This window comes from Strix aluco, chromosome 9, assembly GCF_031877795.1.
Source record: "Strix aluco isolate bStrAlu1 chromosome 9, bStrAlu1.hap1, whole genome shotgun sequence".
NCBI lineage: Eukaryota > Metazoa > Chordata > Aves > Strigiformes > Strigidae > Strix > Strix aluco.
Window position 1 is genome coordinate 18,420,172 of NC_133939.1, and position 26,036 is coordinate 18,446,207.

General features: G+C 45.3%; 1 protein-coding gene across 4 annotated transcripts in view; it reads right to left on the minus strand.

Moving 5' to 3' along the window:
* Positions 1 to 9,126: 9,126 nt before the first annotated feature.
* IL1RAP (interleukin 1 receptor accessory protein) overlaps positions 9,127 to 26,036 on the minus strand; it is a 47,987-nt gene continuing 31,077 nt past the window's right edge. For 3 of the 4 annotated variants that reach the window (XM_074833964.1, XM_074833965.1, XM_074833966.1), the window contains 7 exons: positions 25,327 to 25,492; positions 24,324 to 24,395; positions 23,041 to 23,170; positions 21,956 to 22,104; positions 20,813 to 20,962; positions 19,736 to 19,879; positions 13,372 to 17,005 (listed from right to left, as the gene is read on the minus strand). In XM_074833964.1, coding sequence (XP_074690065.1) covers positions 16,560 to 17,005; positions 19,736 to 19,879; positions 20,813 to 20,962; positions 21,956 to 22,104; positions 23,041 to 23,170; positions 24,324 to 24,395; positions 25,327 to 25,492 — 1,257 coding nt within the window. In that variant the 3' untranslated portion in view covers positions 13,372 to 16,559. Of the gene's footprint in view, positions 10,428 to 13,371; positions 17,006 to 19,735; positions 19,880 to 20,812; positions 20,963 to 21,955; positions 22,105 to 23,040; positions 23,171 to 24,323; positions 24,396 to 25,326; positions 25,493 to 26,036 lie in introns of those variants that run through there. The other variant, XM_074833967.1, reaches the window with a different exon arrangement.

Genomic DNA, 26,036 nt, shown 5'->3' on the forward strand with positions numbered 1-26,036 from the left:
TAACGGCTGCCACAGGGTTGATGTGGGCCAGTCCATAAATAACTTCTGCATAAATATTTTTAGCAAATACTTTCCGCTCTCTTGAGATACACTGGACAGCTTGAAGTGTGTGTATCTGCGCGTGAAGTAGGTGGGGGATGCTAGAAGAGCTCCCACCCTGAGCACAGAGCAAATATCACAGCACTCCCGATATGCACGTTAACGCAACAGGAGCTGACACCTCTATGCAAGAGTGTCCAGAGCAAGCAGGATGTCTCAAAAGAGCTGCCTTATTGGAGTGGCAAGGTGTGTTGTCCTGTGGTAGAAATGTGAATGAACCCAGTGCCCATGAGAGGTGGATGCCAGCAGAAGTGCTCTGAACAGGAGAACCCCCAGCCATCCTACCTGAAGGGCCCCCTACTAGCCATCTACTGACCTTTCTGGTGCGTGCTTAATGCAGAGGGAAGTGCAGACTGCTGGTTCATTTCCTATGAGGATAACCCGCCTTTTAGGCTGCACCTGAAGGGCACTGTCTGACTCCATCTATAGAAAACACCACTGATCTCTGTAGATGATTGTCCAGCCCTGGAAACAGCGAGAGTTAACAGGGAAGCACAGTTGCAAGAAGGCTCCAGGTACAAGGAAAAAGAAATGAAACCTTCACCCCCATATCTGAAGCCATATATTAGGAGCCCAAACATCTCTGAAAATGCAGAACAGGACAAAATAACCTAACCACGTTTTCTCCCCACCCCACAGGCACTTCAGAAAGGTGTGATAGCTCCCAGTGTGTTAATCAGCCTGTACTGGCTACAGCTGATAGCACAGAGGGAAAGGTACAAACTGGTTATGGATTTCACATGTATTTATCATTACTGATTATCTGGCTACTTCTGTGCAGAGCAAGTCATGAACACAGGGTCAGGCTTTTACAAGATTCTGCATGCATCTCTTCAAAACCAAATGGACCAGCAGAGAAAAAGCAGTAAATCATCAAGAGGGGGGAAAAAAAAAAAAAGGTCATTTGGGTTAATGGGTTAATCCAGACTGCATTGTAACAGCTAGTTCAGTGAAATCATCATAAAAAAGGGCTAACTTCACAAAAACATGCGGAGGGAGAGAGAACACTAGAGACTATTAAACTCACTAGTTAAAACATCCATTTAGCATGTAACAGGGCATGGGGGTACGCAGGAAAGAATAATTTTGTCTGGTCAGCTCTGCAAGTACTGGGAATCTGGACCCCCAAAGGAGCTCATTTTGCAAGTGGCAGGGAAGCACCAGCACATTTACCTTCAATTTTTCAAGAGAGACAATGCAGAAACTGTATTTCAACTGAACAAGCTAAGCTTAACGGATGCAAAATTTATCTCTCTGCTCTGCAATGAAGTCTCTATGTAACCGGAGGCGGTTAGCTACAGTAAGGTATCTAGAAGCACTCAGATATCTACCTCTCAGTGTTTGTTATTAAAGGACATAGTAAGTCATACTTCACCCTAGTGATCCATAAGAAAAGTGACTTCTGGTGACCTTCACTTCCACCTCCTGCTTCTAAAACAGGCATACAGTGATATACCTCAACCCAACCCTGCTTCTCAGTCATTTTTGTGAGGGCTTGCTTGCCAAGCTATATTCCTCAGATACAGCTGATGTAATTAATAAGCATTGGCTGATTAGTTAAGAGGGTGACCCTTAAGGGAGTTGCTTGAGGCAGTAAAGGAGTTGCTGAAGGTGGGACTTGTTGCAAGGATTCTCCCTGCCACCTGCTAGCAATGTTACTTAATTATTTGTTGCTTTCTATCTTTCAAAAATTAAGGAAAATATTTATGTAACTAGTTTATATGAATCCTGTCTGCTTTGCTTTTGCAGTCAGGGATAAGAGGTAGGAAGAGCTTCTAACTATCCCTAGTTATAAGGGGAGGGAGGTTACAGCATACGATATTTAAAAAGAGAGGCTAAATGCCAACCTGAGAGGAAAGCAATGAAAATCAAATAATGCAGTAGTTATTCCAATTGAGTGATAAAGGTGACAGCAGCTAATGGGGAGTGCTGCTAAGGTGTCAGCCAAGCAGCTGTGGATTCTCAACAATAGCCCTAGAGCCTGCTTTTGGTCAAGTTGTTCTTATTCTAGTGTTTCAGTAAAAGCATTGGCTGCACAGAGAATAAGGGTTACTTTTAGTCTGTGAAATGAGTGGTCAGAGTTTCACTTTGTAGTACTCTAATGGAGAGCTGCTATTGTCCTGCAAAGTACTGTATTTCCAAATAAAATAAAATTAACTCTATCATAAATAAAAGTACAACTGCAAATGCCAGGATGAACACACTTTTTTAACTGGAATGATGTGATCTATTTTCTCTGCTATATCTTTCCTTGTTCCATCTCCTTTCATAACATCACCTACTAGAGACTAAATATAAGCTACCCACCAAACTGAAACAGCCAGTGACAGGAGGTGACACCCTGCAGGCTGCTCGGATCTGGATGTTCCGGCATTATGCTGGTAACTGGCAGACAGACGTCTGCACACAGATTTGGACCACGCTTGCTGATGAAGTCACTGCTCAAAAGCATCTGTTGTGTTGACCTCTTCACTGTATGCAGGGCCAGACTGGGAAGGTTTAGTGTACCTCCAAGAAGTTTACTGTAAGGCTATGTATGGCCATGTGGATCACACAAAATAAGAGTAGAGCCTCTCTGAGCAGAAGGTGTCCCCTGACATCTATGTAGAACCTGGCACACAGTTCCTTACCTGTGGAAGATGGAGAGAAATAATATGCTAGAGACTGAATTGTCCAGATAGCAGAGGGGTATAAAGGCAGGAGGCAAGCTGTTGTATTCCAGTGAGGAATAAGTGAGAAAAAGAAAGCAAGCAGGTAGGCTGGAGTACAGCCAGATGGCAAGTCCCAACCACCTGCTAAGTCTGTCTCCCTCTAATAGTCAGGCTGGTGTGCAGGGAGCAGCTGGAAATATTTGGATGCTGCTTGTATTCACAACAATGGTTATCAGGAAGATTCAGATATAGACAGGCAAGAAAGAGGGGTACCTACATTAACAATGAGAATGGGAAGCTAAATGATCTTGATATAGTTTACAAGGTGGTGACCTTGGGTCCCCTCTTGGCATAAAATAAGAGGAGTTGCAAGCAGTTAAGCTGGACAGAGCATTAGGTTTGGAGTGAGCTCTGGGCATCTTCCCAATGATGTCTGTGCCTAGGAGCTTGGCAGGAGTGAGAGGGCAGTGTGGGGGAGGACTGGCTCACTGATAAGAAAAAAGCAAAACAGAGGTGCAAGGTGTCCCCAGGGAAAAGGGTAACAGCCCAGTTACTTGGGCCCATTTCCATACGTCCCAAAAGAAACAATAATGAATACTTAAAATTAGCATGATATGAATGGGTTCTGCTGACACTATTGGCATTTATTAAACAGTATCCCAAGGGAAAAGGGAGCACAAGGCCAAGCAAGCAGAAAACTAACACCCATCATTAACAGAGAACTCTCATATGGGATCTGATGGTTATCTGAGGAGCTGGGTAGTAACTAGGTGTTGACATAGCCCAGATGCCCTCACTTTCCCCCATTCAGGTCCAGCTTTGTGTCAAATGCTGGGCAAAAGTAGACCAACTTGAGCATTTACTGTTGTTTGGGTGAACCAGGACCCTGGCAGGATTGTGCTGCTGGAGTAGATGAAACCAGCCAAAATAGATGCAGATATTAGGGGACAATAGCCAGATATTTGGGGTTTGGTGGTGGTTTTTTTTTTCATGTGTGCAAATCTGAAGGTATAGTGGGGAGTCTGAAATGCCATCTGACTCCATCAGGATGTTAAATGCAGGTAAATGAACATGTGCCAGTGAGGCTGATGCTGAATGGGAGCAAGCAACTGCTCTCTTGTGCATCACCACAAGTGGACCAGATGCTTTTGAGGCAGAGATGCGAAACAAAATTATACTCTTGCCTGCCTCCAGAAAGAAGTGTGCAATTAAAATGTAGACATGAATGGAGCAGAATTTTCTTTCACTGGCAACAGTGTGCATTGAAAGAGCATGAGCAAAGCAGAAGGCATAGATTACTGTCTTCAGAGACATCTCCATTTGTGTTGGCAATATATAGGAAGAAAGACGTAGTAAGGCATTATCCACAGCCAAGTTCTTTGACCTCATACACAAACATCAGTGAGATTTGAGGAGCTGATACCATCTGATATGCAAACATGTTGGTTTACAGCTAGTTGTAAGAATACAGTTGGAGGCTTTTCAATTGCTAGAGGGTTGGTTGGGGCAACTCTGACCTAATTATTTAATAAATCTTGGAAGACTGGGACACTGCAAATACTGAAAACTGAGACTGCTCGAACAATATGCAGAAAAGGGTATGTTTGATAACCAGTCCAGCTCTGATGGTGTGTTTATAATGGAAGCTGTTTTTCAAAAGAAAATGCTGTTTTCATTTAAGTTGAAATGTTTTAAAAGGGACTAGTCCTAACAAAACACGCTTTAAGCAAAACAGAAGGGAAATACCAACATGTTTTTGACACTCCTGATATAGAACATTTTGAGCTTTGTTTAAAAATCTTTTCAAAACATGTTTATGTTAAAGAAAAGAGAATTCAGAATTGGAGTCAAATATTTTCCACTTGCCATGGATATAGCTTGCTGATAAAAATTCATGGAAAATTTTGAAGTCATCTTGTACTATTTGTGTTCTGTTTGATGACAGGAGAGGAGAAAAAGAAAACAAAAGCAAACAAAAAATAATGGGATTTCCTGTGAAAAGGAATCTCAAGTTCCTTCTGAATCTGTATGGGTCACTGCAGGTTCATTCCCAGACTGGTCAATATGGAATAGCCCACATAGGGAATTTCAAGGTGTCAGTGTAATTAATTAGTATCCAGTGAACATGGCTTGATGGGAACAGATATTCCCAAATGACCTTTTTCCATGAACAGTATTTCCAGTTTGGTTGCTAACTGTGGGCACATAGATGTGGTAGTGTTTTGTAAGCATCACCCTGTGGATATTAACGGCAGGTTTTTGGTTCTTCATCCATTAACCTATAAATCTCAAAAGATGAGAACTTGTCATTGAACATGTTTCTAATGGGAGTCAGTGTCTTCATGGCTGATCTGGAGATAAATAAAACATCATTTGCTAATACCCATGGCAGATGGCACAAAGATTGTCTGTCATCGCTATTTCCCGCTTCGCCAAGCACGCAATGTGATCTGGCTTGCCTGATGAACTGGCCCCAAGCACACACAGTGCAGTGTAAGAAAAAAATTCGTCTAAGATCATGCTGGTGGAGTGCCGGGGGGCACCTCAGCCATAACACCTCCTTGGAAAAGGTGTTGGAGTGAACAAACAATGAAGTCTGGTTTCCCACTGAGATGTGGTGGCATGAAGGAAAGAGTCAATGGGAAGCAGTGAATAACCACAAGTCAGGGACTTCAACTCCTTGCGCAGCCCAGGCAACAAGAGAGGCGTCTGTGAACATCATCTGAAAATTATTCAACAGCAAAGAAAAGGAAGAAAACCTTCTGGAAAACTTGAGAACAGACCTTTCATGGGCAATGGATTGTCAGATGATTTGGCAACAGCGTGCAACTACCCCATGGACAGAAAAATCCCCAAGAAGTCTATTTGTTGCAGCAGAGGAAGGTAGAACAAGAACCCTGTCTGGAAGCAAAAAACAGGCAAAAAACCAATCAGGCATGATATTAAGGGTGAGACTGATTATTCACTTGAACAAATACTGATGAGTTGGAAAACTCTTTTGTGTTTTCAAGCCAAATGACTTTGTGGCAGATATGTTTTAGTAAAGTACAAATCATTAGCCTGATTACAGGCATATCAGTGTAAATGTTGTGTCCCCTGATGTCTGGCCATTACTGTGTCTGGTGTTATGAAGAACTAAAGTCATATTCTTCTACAAACCATTCTGCAACATTTACGTGTCTCATTAACATCTTTGTGAAAGGGGCCTGAGTGTTGCATTTATTGTGGTTTTTTTAGAGCCATAGCCTCTCCCCAGCATGACCAGTGATGGTATGTAACCTGAACACACACTTGAACCAGAGTCAAAACTTGTCTCTTTCACGTGATTGGGGCAGGCAGCTGTGGGGTCATTCATTAGTGTTTCTCCCTACTCCTGCTACAGTGTTTTAACTCACGCATTTCCAGAACAGCATCACATTTTCCTGGGTGCCAGCTGAAGCCAAGTGCCTGGGTGGTGAGCAGGGAGCACTTATGTGCCCCAGGCTGCAACTCTGTCCTATGGGTGCACCCTCTTGCATAGCCTCCCCTTACCTACTTGACGTGGCTCTGGGTTATACTCTTACACTGGATATGTCACACTGGGCAGACACCATCCTAAATGGTATGCTGCCCTTCACAGATATTTGTGGTGAATCAGCCACGGGAGAAAAAAATATAAATGTGGAGCAAGGATTAAATGTTTGAAGTACTTTTTCCCTATTTCTGGCATCTGTTGGTTCCTTCATGATCTTGTCATCGTTTGGCAAAATGTCTGCTATAAATACACTTAGATCAGATGCTCTGAGATCAGCATCTAGTGTAGTAGATGAGAATAAAAATATTGTTGATGTTAGGAAGAGAATTTGTTCAAGTTCTTGCAGGTTAGTGATTCATTCAGCCTTTCAGATGTGAGGAGCAGCCCATTATTGGTAAGTCCAGTGGAACTTGCCAGGGAGAGACCTCCTGGGTACCAGAGCTTTGCAGTCACTAAAGTGAAGACACGTTGATGTTGAGATGGACTAATTGACTTGCCTGTGTTCCCTAACTGCCTAGCTAGCTCTGTTCAGTGTCTTGACACCACTAGCCTTCCACAGATTAAAAACATCTAGGTAACAGTGGAAATGTTGTACAAATGGATCTGCACATTATGACCTGGTAGTCTTGTACTGTTGCATGCCATAGGTAGGATATACAATGTTGTATGAATGTTTTTATATTAGGATATGGTAGAAATTCTCCATATATACTAATTCTGCTCCCCTCTGAACAATTCTTTTGAGAGGACTGGGTGGGGTGAAGTAAATTGTAAAATAGTATTATGTTGCCTATTAACTTTGGAGACGATTGCATTTTTTATACAACTGACAAATACATGTGTACCAGAGAAGAGAGCAGTGACTACAGTCCGTCTGCACCAGTCAGTGTCAGATGGGACATGAACAGATTTTAACTGATTTTCAGAGAGCAGAATTCAGCTCTGTGAAGAGTTTGTTCTGGTCTTAAAGCAAGACCTCATGCTGGTGCTTGGGGTTATTTCTAAACAACGTGCTTAGGATGTGAGACAAATACAATAGAAATTGGTTCTCGGATTTGGTCCCTGTGTCTTTGCTGAGACATCCCATCCAACACAGTGTACCTTTGGGCTCTGGGACCTTGACCTCGGGGGGAAAAGTCTCTGCACCCACTGAAATCCACTATGTCTCAGTATTTGTTATGCGAACAGCCAAAACGCTGGGTCTGTTTGGTGGGTAGGAAAAGGGGTAGAAAAATTGCACTAGCTCTGTTGAAGCAACAGGAGAAGCAATGGTCCTTACCAGTTAGCATTTGTTCTTGCATGAAGAGATGATAGTTTGCCCAAAAAGGCTGGATTTGATCACTCTGTATCACACTGTTAGAAGCTTCAGCTGTTATTTCCTACACCTTTGGATTGCTGTAGTGGACCGAGACAACACCACAGTTAAATAAGGGCAAAGTCTGTTAATAAAAGCTGTTTAAATGCCAACAAATAACAAATATGCTGACTCTGGAAGTAGATTGATTGCAAATTATTTGTATTTTGTAACTTGTGTTTTCAGCTCTACAGACTCATTGACAGTACCATCCCCCATCTAGTTGTAAGCAACTGGAACCATTTAACGGTATTTTGATTACTTCTCACAAAGCATTCTGCAATTTATCAGCTTTCTTTACAAATATCTCATTCCTGCTCCTCCTCTTTCATCACTGAGAATGGCCACACATGGACAAAACTTTTCTGAGCCATTTACATCATGTCTGCTTGAAATTACAGAGAAATCCATGCCTGGAGAGTTCTTTAGAGTTTAAATTTTTAATTCCTATGAGCTGGTAGGCATTTTTTGCCCTTATTCTATTTGGATTGACTCAGCATCAGGTTTTTTGGTTTCTATTTTCTCGGTCTGTTGCAGCAGGGCTGTTAGGATTCAGCTCACAGAGACTTGTAACGGGAGAGCCATCAGCTGTGTTTGATCTCAGAAGGAAAGGATCAAAAAAGTCAGGGCAATAGTGGGGAAGAGAGGCTGCTGAGGGAAGGAAAGCAATGTGTGAATTATAACTGGGCTTCAGTACTATTAAAATGGGTGAGACATGGCCCCTTCCTTTCTCACAGCTCCAGCAGTTTCACTCTGGCTGCACCTGAGGACATCAGATAAGGGTCTGTCCTGGGTGCCACAGGCCCTGTACACCAAGGGCTCAGTTCTTGTTTCCAAGGCAGAAGAAAAATAATTGCTTGCCAACCTTGGAGGCAACAACTAGACTGACCAGCGTGGTGGAGGAGACCCTTTTTTTATCTCAGAGAAAAAAAACAAATGCAGTGTATTACCTGGTCTGGCGTGTCTGAGCATCAGCTGAAGGCGAGCAGCCGAATCCTGGGATTAGCACCCTCCCTTGGTGGGGAGAGAAGTCACTATACCAAGTAGAATGATGCAAATGAAGTTTTCATTGCTGTTGAAGAGTGGGAAACACTGCTGACAGCCAGCTCAACCGGCTGATGAAACAGCAGCCCCAGGGAGACTGTTCAAAGGCTCTTTCAGTTATTAATAAAGTGTGGTTGAGTTTTGACCCCTCAGCTTCAGTGCCTGAGGTTTTCTGTGAGTGTTTTAGGTCTTGCTCCTCTCCCTGAGCTCACTGACTACTCAGAGAATTTTTAAAATCATATTTCCCTAGATTTGTAATGGTTTTCTTGCTGTGTGACAGGCCACACAACTGACAGAACAAATTCATCATATGGTGAAGCTGGGAGAGGAACAGAGTCCACTGGAAGCACTGGGAACAAGAGGGGACCTTGGCCAGCTTGGGCAAACCACCTCCCCAGGCACCTCCTGGTGAACAAGGCTCCAGCATTTACCAGTTCCCATGGCACTTGTAACAACAGCAGGTTAAAGAAATCAGTTTTATTTAGAGAGAAGGGACTTGTCTTAAAACTTTTGACCAAGTTTTTTAAACCACAGTGGATAATGCATCGTACGGCACAGTGCACTCCTGCACTGGCAGGGGCTCCTGTTGCCCTCACTAGCAAAGTTTTATCCTTTGCAAAATGCAGGCTTGCTTCCCCCTTCCAGAGGTTACTGACAGGAGCATGGCTTCTTCCCCTCTCCCTCCCGACCCCCAGCTGGGGACCTGCCCTCCCACAGCCAACCCCAGCAGCAGCCCTGCAGCAAACATGACCACAACTGGGGAAAAGCAATACCAGAGAAACACATTTTCAGCTCCACTTTGCAATTTAAATTAAGGAGAAGGACCCGGGCAGGCAGCCCCCAGCCGTTGCTCTCTGTGTGGCTGCAAGTCCCTGGCTCAGATCACCAGCACCTGTGATATTGCTGCAGTCCGCCATGCTGGCATGGGACTGACGGTGAACAACACTGCATCAGCCTGCAATATTGTAAAAATATCTTAGCTGAGGCTGCAGTGAGTTTCTTTTGCCGGCCCAGCACCTGTGGTGCTGTCAGCCTCTTGGCTAGAGTACATAGAAGTCATTGTTGTTCGACAGGTCGCTGTAATGGCAGAGGGCAAGAGCGGGAGCCTGTGCCGGTGGAGGCTCGGGTCGACTTCTGCCCTGAACCCCCTGCACCACGGGCCTGCCCGAGCCTGGCTTGCAGAGATGAGTGTCCCACCTGGGCTCAGCCACAGCCTGATGCTTGCGCTTGAGTCTGCTGCCGCCATTGCAATAGGTCCCACAACACTGGCATGTCAAGAAGTGCTTGGCTCGGTGTTTGGCCTTTGACTCAGGGGCCGGGGCCATCCCTCCAGGAGCCAAAGTCCCCGCCATGGTCCCCCGTGGGTCGGGCTGCCCTTTCAACCGGCTCCTTCTCCTCTGGATGGGGTCCAGGCTGATGTCTGACTGGGAGGAGCAGCTCTCGTTCCAGCCCGCACCGGCACTCAGGCTGCGCAGTGGCAGGGCGAGCCGCAATGCCTTCCAGAACTGGGAGCCGGAGCGCTTGGACTTCTCCCCCTTCCAGGTGACAAAGGAGACAGACTCCTTCAGCTGGAGGATGCTGGGGTGGGTGCACTGCAGCGGCCTGTACTCCACCACGATGAGCTTGGTGGCGATGGCGTTCTGACACATGATGCCCAGCTTGAACTCCAGGAGGCTGATGCTCTTCTCCGTTAAGTAATCGGGACTCAGGACCACAATCATCCTGCGGCTCCTCTGGATGAAGTCGAACACAGCTTCAGTGGTATCTAAGAGTGAAAGGGCAGAGGAATTGGGGTGCACAAGGGGGGAGGGAGTAAGGAGAGAAAAGCTGAAGGAAGCTGTTTGGTAGCATACCTGCACAGATTCCCCCTTTCCACAGAGGGAAACCTGGCACAAGCCCAGTGACTTTCAACTTGCCCACACTCCTGCCAGCAGGGGCTGCAGGAGCAATAGCAGCATTTTCACTTTGCAGTTGGTTTTTGAGAAGGTTGAGGTGGTAAATGAGAAGCCAGGATAGCTGGATAAGCCAGGACTGTACCATGACTTCTGCACTGCACAGCATCGTTGCTGCCCAGGGAAATTCAGGCATTTGATAAAGGGCAGGTCTTGTTCAGGAACCACCTGCCCACAGGTCTGGCAGCCCTTTGAATGGGGGGAACAAAGTGAAGGAATCATGTAATTGTGCCACAGCTTACACTGCCAAGGCTAAGATCCACCTCCCTCCCTCTCATGCTCTCTCATCTAGAAATGGAAGCCTCCAGACTTGGAAAGCAAAAATGTCAGCTTTAAACCTCTCTGTCAGTTCCCCTAGCCGTGATGGGGGGTGAGAATACTGTCCTTCAAAGCATGTCTTGGGATTAATTGTAGTTTGTAAAGCTCAGCAAGATGGCTAGCTGGAATAGTGCCAAGCAAGGGCAGCATCTCTTTTATTACTAATGTTGAAAAGCAGCAAACCTGAGGGATGTCCTTGGACTTCTACATGTGGCTGGAGATGCAGTAAGCATATTGAAGGTGTCATGGCTAATGGGTGACCAGCAGAAATGATGGGAATTAATAGGGCTGTTGCACTTAGCAAATTAATCCAAGTTGATTACAGAACTGTAAAAACTTTTAAAACCCCCACCTACTTACTGAGTGCTAATGCCCAAGATGGGGGAGTGGACCTGAGGACAAGGTGATGTTCAAGCAGGACAGGGAGTAATGGAGTAAGAGCTCTTGCACACTCAGTGAGAAAAAGCCTTGTAGGAATGTCTTGCAAAGAGCTGTTCTGGGGAGAAGAGCTCCCTGCTGCTTCCATCACTTTTCACACTGCTAAAGCCTTGATTCCTCAGTCTGGAGACTCCTGTCCCTCCCCGTCAGTGGTGTTTTATATAAATAAAAATATTGCTCCTTCCCTGCAACGGCAACACCTCTTAATTCTTCCAGCACTTGTCTCTTTCCTTACCTCACAGCAGAAGGTGCACTGTGTTGCACCTGAATGCATCTTATTTTAATACTGTACAGAGCAATACTTTTTTTTTTCCCCCCAAAGGTATATGACTAGCTGTAAAAGTCATTGTCACTAGATTATCTGGGGACCAAGAACATGGGATGGGAAAAATGATTGAACAGTAATATCCTAATGGAGAAAGTAAGGCACTCTTTGGTTCTTTAACATAATGCTGGAATTTAAATCAAACTGTTTGGAGTAATTTTTTTCTTGTATACAAGGTTTGGAGGGATTTCCCCCCAACACACACAGGAAAACACTGATGCATTGAAACCAAAAGTAGATGATGAAGTTTGTTCTGTCAGAATTGTCACTTAATGTCATAAAACATTCTTACCACCCTATTTCAAAGGCACAAAGAGTTGGCAGCAATCTCCCAATTTACTGACTCTAGACCTCATTCAAACCTTTCTATAACTGATTGAGCTTTATTTTGAAATCAGCCAAGCTTCAACATATTGTGAAAGAAAAAAACTCCTTTGCTGGCTTGAAAGGTCTTTCTTTTTGAAACTGGAATCACAGTGAAATGGAGGTAGGAGCAGCCCCTGAGAGGTCACCTATTCTACCTAACTGCTTAAAAAGCACAGGTTCAATTAACATGAATGAATCCAACACTGCTGAAATGAAATATATTGATTCAGCTGACAGTGATGGTTTTCTTTTATGAATTTTGAATTTGCAACACTCAACATTTTTTTATTAGGAAAAATGCTCAAATTCCCAAAGATAGATTTTATTTCTGAGAATGGGATGCATTTAGACTTAGCTGACCGGGATACCTTGGGATATTCAGTTTACAATGTAAACCCAGCTCATGAAAAATCCTGAGTGGCCACTTTACAGTGTGCAGGCAGAAGGGTTCCTCCCAGAAACACCAACAGCACAGGATGGGGCTGGCAGCAATAATGCTGTGGGCTTTGGGTGGGTACCAACAGAGTGGGGAATTTGATACTCTTGGGTATCTGCTTTGCACTCTAAAACCTCCATCTTTACTATATGGTTACAAAGACACTGCATATTTTTGTTGATTTACTTATCTCCCCTAATGCATCCCAGAGATGTAACAGAGAATTGTAAGAGATATACATTTGTCCCAGCCCAGTAAGAGCTGGGGGATCATAAACACCATAGCCCATAGACCCCAAATCCATAGATTGTCACAAGTATTCATTTTGTTAGTGGTCTAGAAGTACTCTCTCAACTTACCTGCTAGCATGCAAACAAGGGAAAAAGCCAAGAAAGTGGCTTGGATGAGAAAATGTGAAGCCGAATGAACATTTTCTACCCAACTACCTGGAAGGTGATGGGCAAAGCAGCCTAAGAGCGAGTTTGATTTCTACAATTAGGGCAGATTTACAAGATCTATTCAACACTCCGGCTTGGTCTCTCAAATGAAGGGAAGTTGTTTCCTTCCCATCTTTCTATCTTGCGATTGCCAAGTAAACACTCTTCAGGTCAGAGACTTTCTGTGTGCATATCCATTGCTGGGTGACATCTGAATGCTGTGTGTCACTGTGTTTCTGCTTGCACAGCCCTGGTAGCAGTGGTGGTGCCTCAGGATCTCTGCAGGCACACCATGAAACAGCCAGGAAAATGCCCCCCTCTAAGGAGGTGTCCCCAAATGGTCCTGATGCTTGGACTACACACAGTCATTGTTCTATAACAGCCTTCTACAGACATAATGGGGAGGAAAATGATACTTATGAGAAATGCACAAGGACTGAAATGCAAAAGTGAAAATGTTTTATTGAAAAGCAAAATAAAATAATACTGACACTTCACAGACCAAATAACACAAAGGCAAAAACATACAGAAAAGAGAAGGGAAAACTTTGGAACAGCTGTACGACATCAAATGGCACGGGGGGAAAGATTTTTTTTTCCAATTTGTGCCACGCTGTTTCCCCATGAAATAACAACGAGGAGCTTTGTATGAGCTGCATATTGATAAATGTTAGGTTAGAGCACAGAAACTCAAATGAATCAACTGAACTAGACAGATGCTGTGACAGAATCCCACAATGGAAACCACATGTGGCATAGGATGAAGTGGCAGGCATATTTGAGGTGTTTTGTGGATCTGCATTACAGCTGGGACTGGGCTTTACCCCTGGCCTGACAGCTCCCAGCAAAGCCAGTGGTAAATCTCCCAGGGGAGCGGAGCCTGCTCCAGCGCTATTCCTCCCCTCTGGACCTCCCGGGTCCCTTTCAGACCATTGCACCTTTTGCCTTATGGATGCTCTACTGAGTCTCTCAGTAATCCTGTTCTGGGGTTGCAATGGCACCAAGGGCCACTGCAATGTATGTCAGAGAAAGTCCTGGTCTATTATTTATTTGGAAAATTCTTTGAATAAAATCAGCAAAATAAATGAGGTGGATTTAACTTCCTAAAACAATCAGACTTATTAAAATATCAGCATAAGTTTTCTTGGTACGTCAGCCAAAAGTGAGATGAGATGTGATGTGGTGAGGCCTGGGATGTTAATTAATTTATGGTTATTTTTGAGTCAATTTTTTAAAAATCAAATTGGAATCTAACACAGTTCTGCTTTGGCCCCAGGGCCTTCTCTCTGCCTGCAGATCTGGCAGCTGATTACAGAGATGCTGAAAACACAAACAGAAAGTTGAAGTTGGACAAAACAACACTGAGCATGGTTTTGGATGGTGTCTCATATAAATGAAGCTTTCTGGAGCATGGGAAACAGCTCTGTCCCTCCACAGACAGCCACAGTAGAAAAGCTCATAACAGCAAGGCTTTTAAGCACCTCTGAGCAGATGAGGAGTTCCACTACCTTCAGTGAAGCTGACTGCAATTTTACCTGCTTAAAACAAAGGTTACTTGGGGCAGAGAGGATGAAGAGGAAGGTGAGAAAGAATCTCAATTTGTTCCACATTTGTACAGTACCTGCCCAACAGCATGCACAGCTGCGGCTCCCCACTGCCCTGCAATAACATTATTAATCATAAGATGCCAAGAGCGAGAGGTTTCACTGATGCCAGGATTCAGTCCCATACCTTTAAGGCTGGGCTGTTTACTAGGACACCCTCAAACCTTCCTGCTCAGTTGCATGAATAGTGCATAGATTCCACATTGTAGTGCTTTTTCAATGCCATTACGAAAGGATATGCTTCACCCACTGGATACCTACAGAGCAAAACCATGAGTGAGAGGTGACTCAGGAGCAACCATTATCAACAAAAAAAATAAGCATGCACCTAGTGTGAGTAACACTGAATTCCACAATTAAGTGGGCAGGCTCTTGCACTGGGAGCTACAGGAGTATGAAGACACCCCCAGAGCTTGTAGTTTTATGTGAAAACTTTTTGAACAACAGTATGAGTCAATGCTAGGGTCCCGCTGTGCTTTGGTCTGTCCTACAAGGGAAGGGACACTCCCCTTGCCAGTCTGAAAAGCCTGTCTGCTGGGGGTTAACTCACCAGGTCCTCCTATGCCTGCTGCCTCCCATTGAAGCAGGGACTGGTACTCAGTGGCTTTTTTATATTTCCATTTTGTGCAAAGGTTGCAGAAGCTGAAATACATCCTCTGTTCTGCAACTCTGGGCTGGAAACAAAATGGGTGGATACTTGCTTTGTAAAGCCAAGGCTAGTTTAAACCTGAGCCCTGATGGTGATGTTGTCCATACTCAGGCAGAGAACACTGAGTCTTCATAGAATCAGAATAGTTTGGGTTGGAAGGGACCTTTAAAAGTCACCTAGTTCAACTCCCCTGCAATGAGCAGGGACATCTCCAACCCGGTCTTGAATATTTCCAAGGATGGGGCATCTACCACATCTCTGGGCAACTTGTTCCAGTGTTTCACCACCCTCAAGGCAAAAAGTTTCTTCCTTGAATCTAGTCTGAATCTACCCTCTTTTAGTTAGAAACCATTACCCTTGTCCTATTGAAACAGGCCCTACTAAAAGTCTGTCCCCATCTTTCTTATGAGGTCCCTTTAAGTACTGAAAGGCCACAATAAGGTCTCCCCAGAGCCTTCTCCAGGCTGAACAACCCCAACTCTCTCACCCATTCCTCAGAGTCTTACCCAGCTGGACAGAGTTAATAGATTTTAATAAGTCCAAATAAGTTTGTAGGATCTCGTGGGGAGTTGGACACATATTCAGTGTCATCCCAGAGGCCTTGGCAGAATCTTGTATGATGCTTTCCCCCAGCCAGCAGCAGAGACAGTAGGTGGGTTCAGTAGTAAATGGGGGATCCTTGCAGTGCTTGTGAAGTCCCTGAGTTTACTCTACAAAGAAGCATCTCTCAGACATGCTCCATGGCCTGTATTAATGAGAGATTTCCCCTGGATTACGAGCATTACATCCCTGAAGGATCTGGGATACTTGGGAGACTGCAGAGTCCCAGAGACTGACCACTTATTAGTAGAAATGCTACAATACAGATATCACCTAGCAGAGCTTGCTTTTTTTTTTTGCTTTTTTTTTTTTAAATGCTTCAGTAACAGCCATTTCACATTGCCAAACTATCTGAATGAACCTGCTCCTACAGAAATGTGGGGAGCAAAGATGAGGAGCCTCAAGAGTCTACACTCCCCCCACTGAAACACAAATCTCTGATCCCACAGTGATCAGGACTATATAGCTGGGACATGTACAAAAGGCTCTATACTGGAGCCACCTTTCAAACTGTTCCCCAGCCTCTGCAACAAGGACCAATGACCAGGAAGGAGTGAAGCCACTTATGAGAAGAAATGAGCCACAAGGTGCTGGCTGCATCCCACCTGGATAGCCCACATTTAGCCCCTGAGCCCAGGGTTTGTGTGGTTGGTGACAAGGACATGCATTTTCAGAGAGGAAGTGTATGCATCTTTGGTCTCTCTACTGCCAGGGCAACAGAAAAGCTGCAGGGAGGCCCGACTGCCCTCTGAAATGCTCAGAGGACAGTTCTTCATGGCAAAAAACCTGACTTCCTTCCCACTCCCTGGCCTAACTTGTGGAGTTTGGGGGTTTGGTTTGTTTTCTTTTCTGATGGCGTCAAACATTTTTCAGGGATACGTATGAGCCCATCAAGGCTCAAACTCCTGCTAATTTTTTTCACTGGCATTTCCACCTGCAGCTGCTTCCAGAACCTGCCCTTTGGGAACTTGGATTTCTCGCCTTTCCATTTAATGACAGTCAAGGCCGCCTTGGCCTGCTTCAGCTCCTTCACTTTGCTCTTCTTGATGGCTTTGTACTGCACTAGAATGACTTTGATGTTGCCCTTGGAGGCCATATTCTCTAGACCAGCCTTGAGCTCCAGCAGGGCCTGCGTCCCCTGCAAGACGTAGTTGGGGCTTAGGACAACAAGCAGACGTCGGCTTTTCTGGATGAAGCTCAGGGTTTCGTCTGTGACAACTGGGAGAAAGAAACATTGAGGTGGTTAGTGATGGCCGAGAACATGCTGCTAAGCTGCTAGTGTGACACCTGGTGTCTCTTGAAGGCGACAATAAAATCCCTTAGAGGCCCTCTCCAGAGACTATACTGGTGCTTCCCAACCCTACAAGTGATTCCAGGTAGAGCCTCCTACACCATGGCTGGTACCCATTGCCCCATACAGTGACATCTACTCCCAGCCCCAGGCTGTCTACAGATGTGTTTCCTCCTACCCATGCTACACGGAGATGCCTGAGGTAGCTACATCTAAAAGGCACAGTACTACATGGCAGTGACACCATCTGATGCTATGAGGATGCCATGTGGCCAAGAGGGCTGCTCTGGTAGGCTCAGATTTAGCTTCCTTCTAGTGAGAGTGGAAAAAGAGGCTCTCTGGAGCAAAGCAGGAAAGTTGCCAGCTGGACAACACATGACCTCAAGGAAAAGACTCAGCCTGAAGAGGTGTCTGGAAGCCTGAATGCCTACGCTTATATCCTCCTCTGGCAGACGTCCATAATGACTCTGGGTAATCCTTCACTCCTCTTGCCTCAGTTTCCCCACACCAAAGACACAATAAGGATCTACACCCTTCCTGACTGTCCTCACTGGTTAATTTGCTTTGGAAATACTACCATACTAACTCCTGCTACTCATCCAGCTGTTCCTGTTGCTGTCATCGATGAAAGCAGATTTTGAGTGTTTCTAGAAGTGACAAGTAAACTGCTCTGAGGACTTTTAATGAAATGTCCCAAAAGTGACACCCTTCGAGCTGGAGACATGTCACGGTGACTGTGGATCCTCTTTGATTTTCTAACATCTGCAGGTAGACTGTCATTAGACACCTTTCTGTAATTAATGTGAAAATTCCTTGTAAGTGCGAATCTCGGTGCTTGCACTCTCTGCTGCAGAATCTCCTACACTTCATTGACAAGTCTCTTGACTGGTCAGAAAATACAATGGAGAATAAAATAACGCTGACAGGCAACTTCATTTAGCTGTCAAGCACGTTTGACTAGTTCCTGTCTGCAAACTTGCAGAATAATCCATCTCCCACTGTTTCTTCATCAAAGACAACATAACTCTCTACCTGTGACACAGATGCACACTCTGGAGGCATGACACCAGCTGCCAAAAAGCTATTTATTGGCCCACCATGCTTCCACCCAAGAAGGACATTAGTCAAATCCTGGCTAAGAAGCAATGGTGAAGCCCCAGCAGTGTTGCAAGTGGCAGTGCAATGACAAGCCACCCCAGCAGTGCTCTGGAGGGCTGGCACTGGATTGAGGCTGGCAATGACTGCCATGAAGAGCAGGGATGGGAGTACTCCGGGGGTGAGGGTGAAGGGCAGGGACCCCAGGAGAGCTGTGCTGGAAGGAAAATAAGACCCTCCAAAGGGAAGGGGGAAGGATGGCAAGAAGCGGCAGGGGGAATAGGAGGGAGATGTATGTCTTGAGGAACAACTGGTGAGAATAGCTCAGAGCAAACCTGCTCTGAGCCTGGCACTGGCATCAAGCAAATAGAGCCTGGAGGGTGCCCTGCCATGTCATCCAGGCCCTCTCTAGAAGGAAAGCACCAAGATCGCAGCGCTCTCCCTGTCCCTGAGGCACACACATTTATTTGCCCTCAAACTCAGAGGTGCTGTGTCTTGGCAGCAATTTAGGAGATAAAAATAACAGATCCAGATTGATTCTGCTCCCTCTGTCATGCAGCTGGGCTGGGACTCCAGAAGTCCCTCCTGTCCTACCCAAAAGGGACCCCAATGGACTTTATCAGCACAGGTTCTGTTATCAGTGGGGTCCTGACCCAAAGTCTATGACTTCAAAGTGGGGCAGTCTGCACTGACAAAAGTTCAGGCTTTGAACTTTTAGCAGGTACCAGGGATCACACAGCCAATTCAGCTCCAGGACACTGGAAACTGAGAGTGTTGGCTAGATTTGTGCCCTTGCTGTGGCACCTGTGTGACTGTATGCCTATCCGGAGAGTTTCACAAACTTCTATTCTTGGGTGATTTCCCGCATCCCTCCAGCAGACGCTGTGTCTGGAACCTTGTATAATTTAACTTAAAACAGTGAAAAAAAAATCTACATCTTAGTGAGGAGATGTATCTCACTACCTGCAACAAAGTACTCTTAATCGTATCAACTTAATTGTATGCCATGTTAGACACAGGCTCTAATTAATGAGGGTGTGTGGGAGGCCTTCTGGGAGGGCACGTTACCTTCTCACTGATGTTGGCACGGTGCTCTCCACACCTCCCTGAAGCAGACCCTCCCGGGTTTTTACAGGCACTCACCATTACCCTCTGTGAACTACCAGTCTGGTCCAGTATCACACTCTCCCTGCCTCTCTTCTTTCTAGCCTTGACTTTATCCCTTTTTAAGGCAGCTCAGAGGGTTTGCATGAAGGTCAGTGGTCCAGTTCCCTCATGTTGATAGATCAATCTCTCCTGCACATCACTCCTGAGGAGAGCAACTGAAATGACCAACAACAACCACTTGCCCACCACAGCCTTTTTGGTAGCCTGGAGCATCTGCGACATTGTCACACGAAGCAAAAACATTAGAAGATACCAACAAGAGATCATTAATGGAGATGGGGAAAAAACCAAAGGATAAAGTTAATCTGGATAGGGCAGTTCCTATCAATTATCAGTACCTCAAAGAACAATAAAGAGAGGATGCGCATGGAGCACAGCCCCCTGTAAATACTCACTTCCCCCAGGGAGGCTGTCTCTGTCGAAGATACACAGCTTGTACCCAAACTCATTCTCCAAGACTCCCCGCAGCGTCAGCAGCACAAATTCCTCCTCCTCCGCGTTGCGTGCGTAGGACACGTACACATCGTACTCCTTCCCATCTGAGCACGGGGAGTGCAGAGAAACACAAACGGCAGAAGAGACACTTGTGATACCGCACATGCTGAACCTTTGACTTGCTTCACAGGAAAAGCAGGTATGAAGGCTCGCTCTGAGCCCAGACAGCACAGGTTAAGACACATTGATTCCCATAGTTACATAGCCTCTTTGACTACCCAGACTGAACGTGCAGGTACTCAGACACTGCTGGGTCGCTGAAGGCACAAGATCACAGCAAGATGACCAACCTGTTCTGTCCAGGGTCCTTTTGTCTTTTGACATCTCTGACATTGCTTCCTCTCATTGCTGTCTATCCACATGAGCAGTTCCACCAGACAGAGACTTGCACCCTGCCTACACCCTCCGAGAACCACTGCACCCCCTTGGCAGGTTCACACCACAAGCTGTGAGGGTTCAAACACCTCCTCATCCCACAGAGGAAGAAATCTCAGCTCAGAGTCCCAAGAGATGAACTCCCAGTAACACAAGGAAGCTGTGGAAGAACTGAGGACATAAGGGGGATTTCCAGATCCATTCCTTTGGATGCTTTCCACATTTTTAAAGTAAATCACCCTGGATTTGTGAATCTTTACATAGAGTCACCAGAGAAACCAGGGACTTACTGAAACTTGATGACTTATCTTGACCATCTAGATCAGATGAAACAGCTAGCCATCAGCAGGGCAGTACCCCAGGGAGCCTGACACGTCCATGCTTCACCTCTGCAGAGAATACAGAGGATTTCTCTCTCCTTTCCCCTGACCCAAGCCTGACTCCACTTGCTCTAAAATGACTCACACAACTGAATGCAGGTATAGAAACGGAAGGTCAAAATATTATTATGCTGTGAAGAGTGTTAAAAATAACTTATATGAAAAAAAAAAGGGTCTGGCCTGTAGCAGGATAAAATAAATGTAAGCCCTTTAACACCTTACCTAGAATGGTTTCATCTGTTCCAAAATGAGCCCGATAGAAGAGGACCATTTCAAGCCAATAAACGTGATAGATGACTATCAGCACCACAACGAGCAGGATGGTTGCCCCCAATCCACAGGCCAGCTCCACGGTGTACTTCGGTGCTACAACTGGGTTCGAAAAGAAATAGGGGGTCTGGTTTACAGAACAGGTTGGGCCTTCAGCTAAGCAGGAACAAGCTTGTGTAACATGCAGCCAAACAGCCAAGAGCCAAGTTTGCTCTTCAGAGGAAGGTGGCTAAGCCAAGGCTTTCCTGGCAGGACACATGATGGCTGGCCACCCTGGAGTCCCCATGCTGGGTCACTAGGTCTGACTGGGCTGGCAGAGCAAGTCAAAGCACAGGCTGGACTTCTGTCTCTGAGCGAGACCCTGGGAGCAGTCAGGTGGTAGAATGACCTGTTGATGGAAACCACCTGCACAGTCCAAAGCCAGATCATGAATGTGACCTTCTCAGTAGTATATGCAAACTCCCGGGGCAACACAACATCACTCACTTCTAGGAGAGCCAGCCAAAGCTCACCTGCAGCAAAATAAAGACAATGGCGACCATTTTCCCTTCCCATCAAACACATAGTTCTTGTGGCTTGTCCCAGACTGACAGAAAGAATATAACCAGCCATGGCCTGATTGTTTTCTACCAGGAAAGAAGAATCAGCGTTCTCTACAGAAAAACTGAAATGCTTGCAAACAAACAGGACAACCTGTCAACATCAAGCCAGAACATCACAGGCTCCCCTCCAACTCATACAGTGTCTGTCACACCACCGCTGCTTCTTTGTATTAAGGATAGAAAATAATTTCTAACTATCCTTGGGCAACTCTGTTTTCATGGTGATTCAGGTGGCAGCTGACATGCACACTAGTAAACTGCACAATACAAGAACAGCAGTGAGTGGAAACGTCACCAAATTCCAAGATTTAATGAGTTTTATTAGAAACTGAATTACAAAAAAGAAAGTGGAAGGAATTTAACAAGTTTCATTAAGTGATGAGCAACAGAAGTATTTGTTCCCCTACTGTCTTGCCCGGCAAGGTTCAAGGCAGGACCGACAGTCCTCTCTGTGCATGCCTCATTTCACACTCACGCTCTGAAAGTATTTTACCTTTCATGCGCACTATGGCCTGGCTATGGTCCTCGCCTTTGGCGTTTCTGGCATAGCAAGTGTAATTCCGTTTCAAGTCCTCTGGTGTGGCTTTTGCAACTGTTAGAGTCCTTATGACAGTTTTGTCTTCAAAATCTCTAGTAATTTCACTGTAAGAGAAAAACTAGAGCATTAGATACGTGAAACTGCAGCAAGTTCTAAGCGACAAATACTCCTTTCTCTGATATAACCCAACACTTTAAAAAAAAAAACCCCACACCTATTTATAAATCGATACATACTTCAGATTTTAATAGAGCTGCAGCTGTTCCTTTTTCTGATTTTCCTTAATATTTATTTTGCCACTCAATTTTCTCATTGCAGCTGTGTCACATTGCATTTTAGAGATAAAGGAAGTTCTTGCCTACAAAGCAACAGGATCTCATGAACTCAGGATCCAGAGCCCACATCACATTCCCTGTGCAATCCTGGATGAGTCACTTGTGTCTCTCTGCCTGAATTGATCATCTGCAAAATGGGGATAATAGTACTTCCTTTTGCCTTTCCTTTTTCTATGTAGGTTTGCAAATTGATTGGGGCAGCGACTGCCTTCCATGTGTAATTCAGCACCCAGCAAACAGGACTCTGAACCTCATTTGGGTTCTTCATGTAACTGAATCTCTATTCCTCCTAATCAATACTATGTGTAAGACTACATTTTTGGTTTCAGCCTCCATTTTTTGAAACATTTTTATCACTTATGCTATTTGGGAACATTCCTCTAAGTAAAATTGTGTCTGTCCCTGTTTTATAAGTCCCACAATAGCACCAGGACCTAAACAAGTGATGATGTGAACTGGTAAACAAAGCTCCCTCAAATCCTTCTGTAAGACAAGACACTGTCCGGGTCTGGAGGCCTCCTCCCTGGAGCTCCTGGTGCACATCATGGCATGGTGCAGACACAGGGGGTTCTGATTAACAGGGAAACAGGGGGCTCCACACTCCCTTGCAAGGGAAAATAGGATTGTCGCATGTCTGTACCCACACCCCTCTACAGGACCCAAGAGAGGCTTCCATACAAATGAAGTTTCACATTACTATGTTACCTTTGTGTGACTTTTATCTTGGGGTCCGTGATGTCATCTGTGTTTTTCCCATCTATGGTCCACCACACCTCAGTCCGGGAGTCCTTCAGGAAGGTAAAGAAGACCTCACAGGATAGAATGAGGTCATCTCCTGGGAAGAAACGACCACAGTGAGGTATTGCAAAGCATGAACAGCATCACCCTGACTTTTGTGCTTTCCAGTGAGCCTACCAGTCTAAGCTCTGCCTCCCTTCAGGAGGGAATGAGGCCATCATCCACCTTCAGACATCTGATAACAGTTTAACACCCCAGACACATTGATTTGTGACAGCTAAATAAATAGGAAAAATATTCTGCCTTCTTAAATATGTTACAAATTCCTTGACTGCATCCAGTGACCCATCCAAAGAGAGATGCTCCATGCCAACCACATCCCTGAAAAGCTAGGCAGTGTTAATTATCCCCACTGCACAGGGGACAGATGCCATAAAGCGAAGGATCCAACTCCACAAAAGCATTTTGGTGTGGGAACACTTGTTTAGGCATTTAACTTCCCCTCAAGATCAAGCTTAGGAGCATCAATATCATTGTGATCAGCCCGTAAGTGATTTTATCTTACAGAGTGACTATGGAAGAAGTCTGACCTTCTGAGCCAAAAAAGCTGTGCTTTAAAGTGAAGATTCTGCTGCTAATTGTCATCATTGGCACCACATTTATTAGAGCAATGTAATGGGACATGATCCACTCAATACAGGGAATTGCTCCAAAGAGCAATCCTCTAAACAGATGGGGTGGGGGAAGGGGTGTGGTACCCCATTACAAAATGATGTGACACCAGCAAAAGGAAAGCTGTCATTAATTAGGAAGTAATCAGCCAAAAAGGGAGAGGAGATGAGCAAGAAGTGGCCAGAAGGCTGAAGCCACTGAGGGGCTGAATGAGGGAGAGTTGGAGCAAACCACAGCCAGGGGCAGCACTGAGACAAGGTCCTACAGGAATTTCTTTAAGCAGCTGAGTGTCCTTGTTTCACCTGCTTCTGCAGCTGCAGTCATGCATCTCTGTGTTTGAATATCTATCTTTATTTGTGCCTGCAAAAACAAACATTTAAAACTGTGCTCTCCCATTCTAGCATTGAGGACTGGCACCCCAAACTGTCCATCAGGCAACTTGTGGCAGCTTGTGTGCTCTGCGAGGGAAAGCACCAGGGATGCAGTGGAAGGGACTGCTTCTGTGCCTGGCTGGTCTCCCCATCCCGACAGGCAGGCTGCCAGGGGAATGACAGCAGGCCCCTAGCGTTGCAATTTACCTGCTTCCACTTCATAGACAACTTTCTCATTTGGAGAGGTGAATTGTGGTGGCAAGGCCTTGTTTGGAGATCCTGTGGGAGAGAGAACAGAGAGCCCCCCACGGGGACCCAGACTTCATGAGAAACTGGGGTCCTTGCAGCCTCGCTCATGATAACCTCACACACTACTGCGCATGCCCCGATCTAATTTGTGATACAATTCTGCTGCAGAGTTCCATGCAAAGAGAAATCTAATCCCTGTTCACAAACTCAGGGTCAGACCCAGACTTTGAGGCTACTCCAAAGTTTAGATAGAAATTTTTGGGCTTCTCATCTCCCACTCAACATCTCCCACAAGGTACAACCTGTACCAGTTTCTTTTTATTGCTGCTTCTAAAAAACAAAATACAAACATTGTTTCCTGTCACAAGTATTTAATTAAGCTCTTAAAGCAGTGGTTGCCATGGGACTCAGCATGTGCTCTATTGTACACTAGGTTTTTAACCTTTGTCTACAATTCCCTGGCAGGTAGGCTGAGCCCATGTGCCTGGGACAGACCTGCTCAAGCACTGGTCTGGGTAACTGGAGTCCTGCCTGGCCTCAGCACACAAAGCTTTGAGCTTGCAATAAGACCAAGGCAAGTTGGCTACAATGGGACAATCTCACAAGCAAATGGGAGAAGCAAAGGGCACTGGAAACAAAAATGAGCAAGAGTGCCAGGGTTATGCATTCACATGCCAGCAGAGGGTACCCCTGGCCATCTCATGGGCTATACCTCAGCAGCCTAAGCCTGGTCACTCTGTGTTGTTTGGGGTATTTGATATGGTGGTGGGTAGGACCTCCAGTGCAACATGTTCTGGGCAGTCACACGAGGCTGACCCCAGCAAGCCCAAATATACCAGGTCAGTTGAGTAATGAAGATTGAGCACAACCACAAATGGATCCTGTGACAGACCCTTCTAGCCATTTTTACCACTTCTGCAGTTATCCACCTGCATTTTAGACATTTTAAAGTTATCCTTACCCACCACCTTCATCTTTATGGTTCTGGTGAGATTATAGGTTCTTCCGTGGTCCTTGAATGTCACAATACAAGTGTAATTCCCTTTATATGCACTGCGGACAATGCCGATGACAAGCCTGGGCCCTTGGGGGTATCGCTCATAGAAGCCATCCACCAAGTTGCAGTTCTGGAGTCAGGCAGAAAAACACTTGAGTTTTGGGATTCAAAAGATACTGGTTTAAATGCTACTACAAAGATCTGGTCTTAAACTATGAATATGATACTTGGGATTGTGATGTAGGTTGGACCTAAATACCATGAACTTTGAGCATGCTGGAATAATAAACTGGTGTGTTCATCTTGAAAATCAGGTGATGAAGCAGATGACCCTAATAGCTTTATCCCACCTTAAATACAGACAATTTTATAGAAGAGAGATCTCTGATTCAGAAGCAAATTTGCAATCAAGGTGAGCACCTCAGCAGAGTGAACAGTGAACATAAAAAGAGACAGGAAGAAAATGATGATGTATTCACAAATGGATACTAAGACTAAAGGACACGTCCCCTGTTGATGTCAGCATGTCTAACTCTTTCGGGACTAATCAAGCTACCCTGACTGACTTCAGCTGGGGATGAGGCTACAAAATTGGCAATTGGCAAACAAGAATCTGTAGTACAGAAACCCTAATAACTCTTCTCTTTCTGTCAGGTGAGGCAGGAAACCTCTGC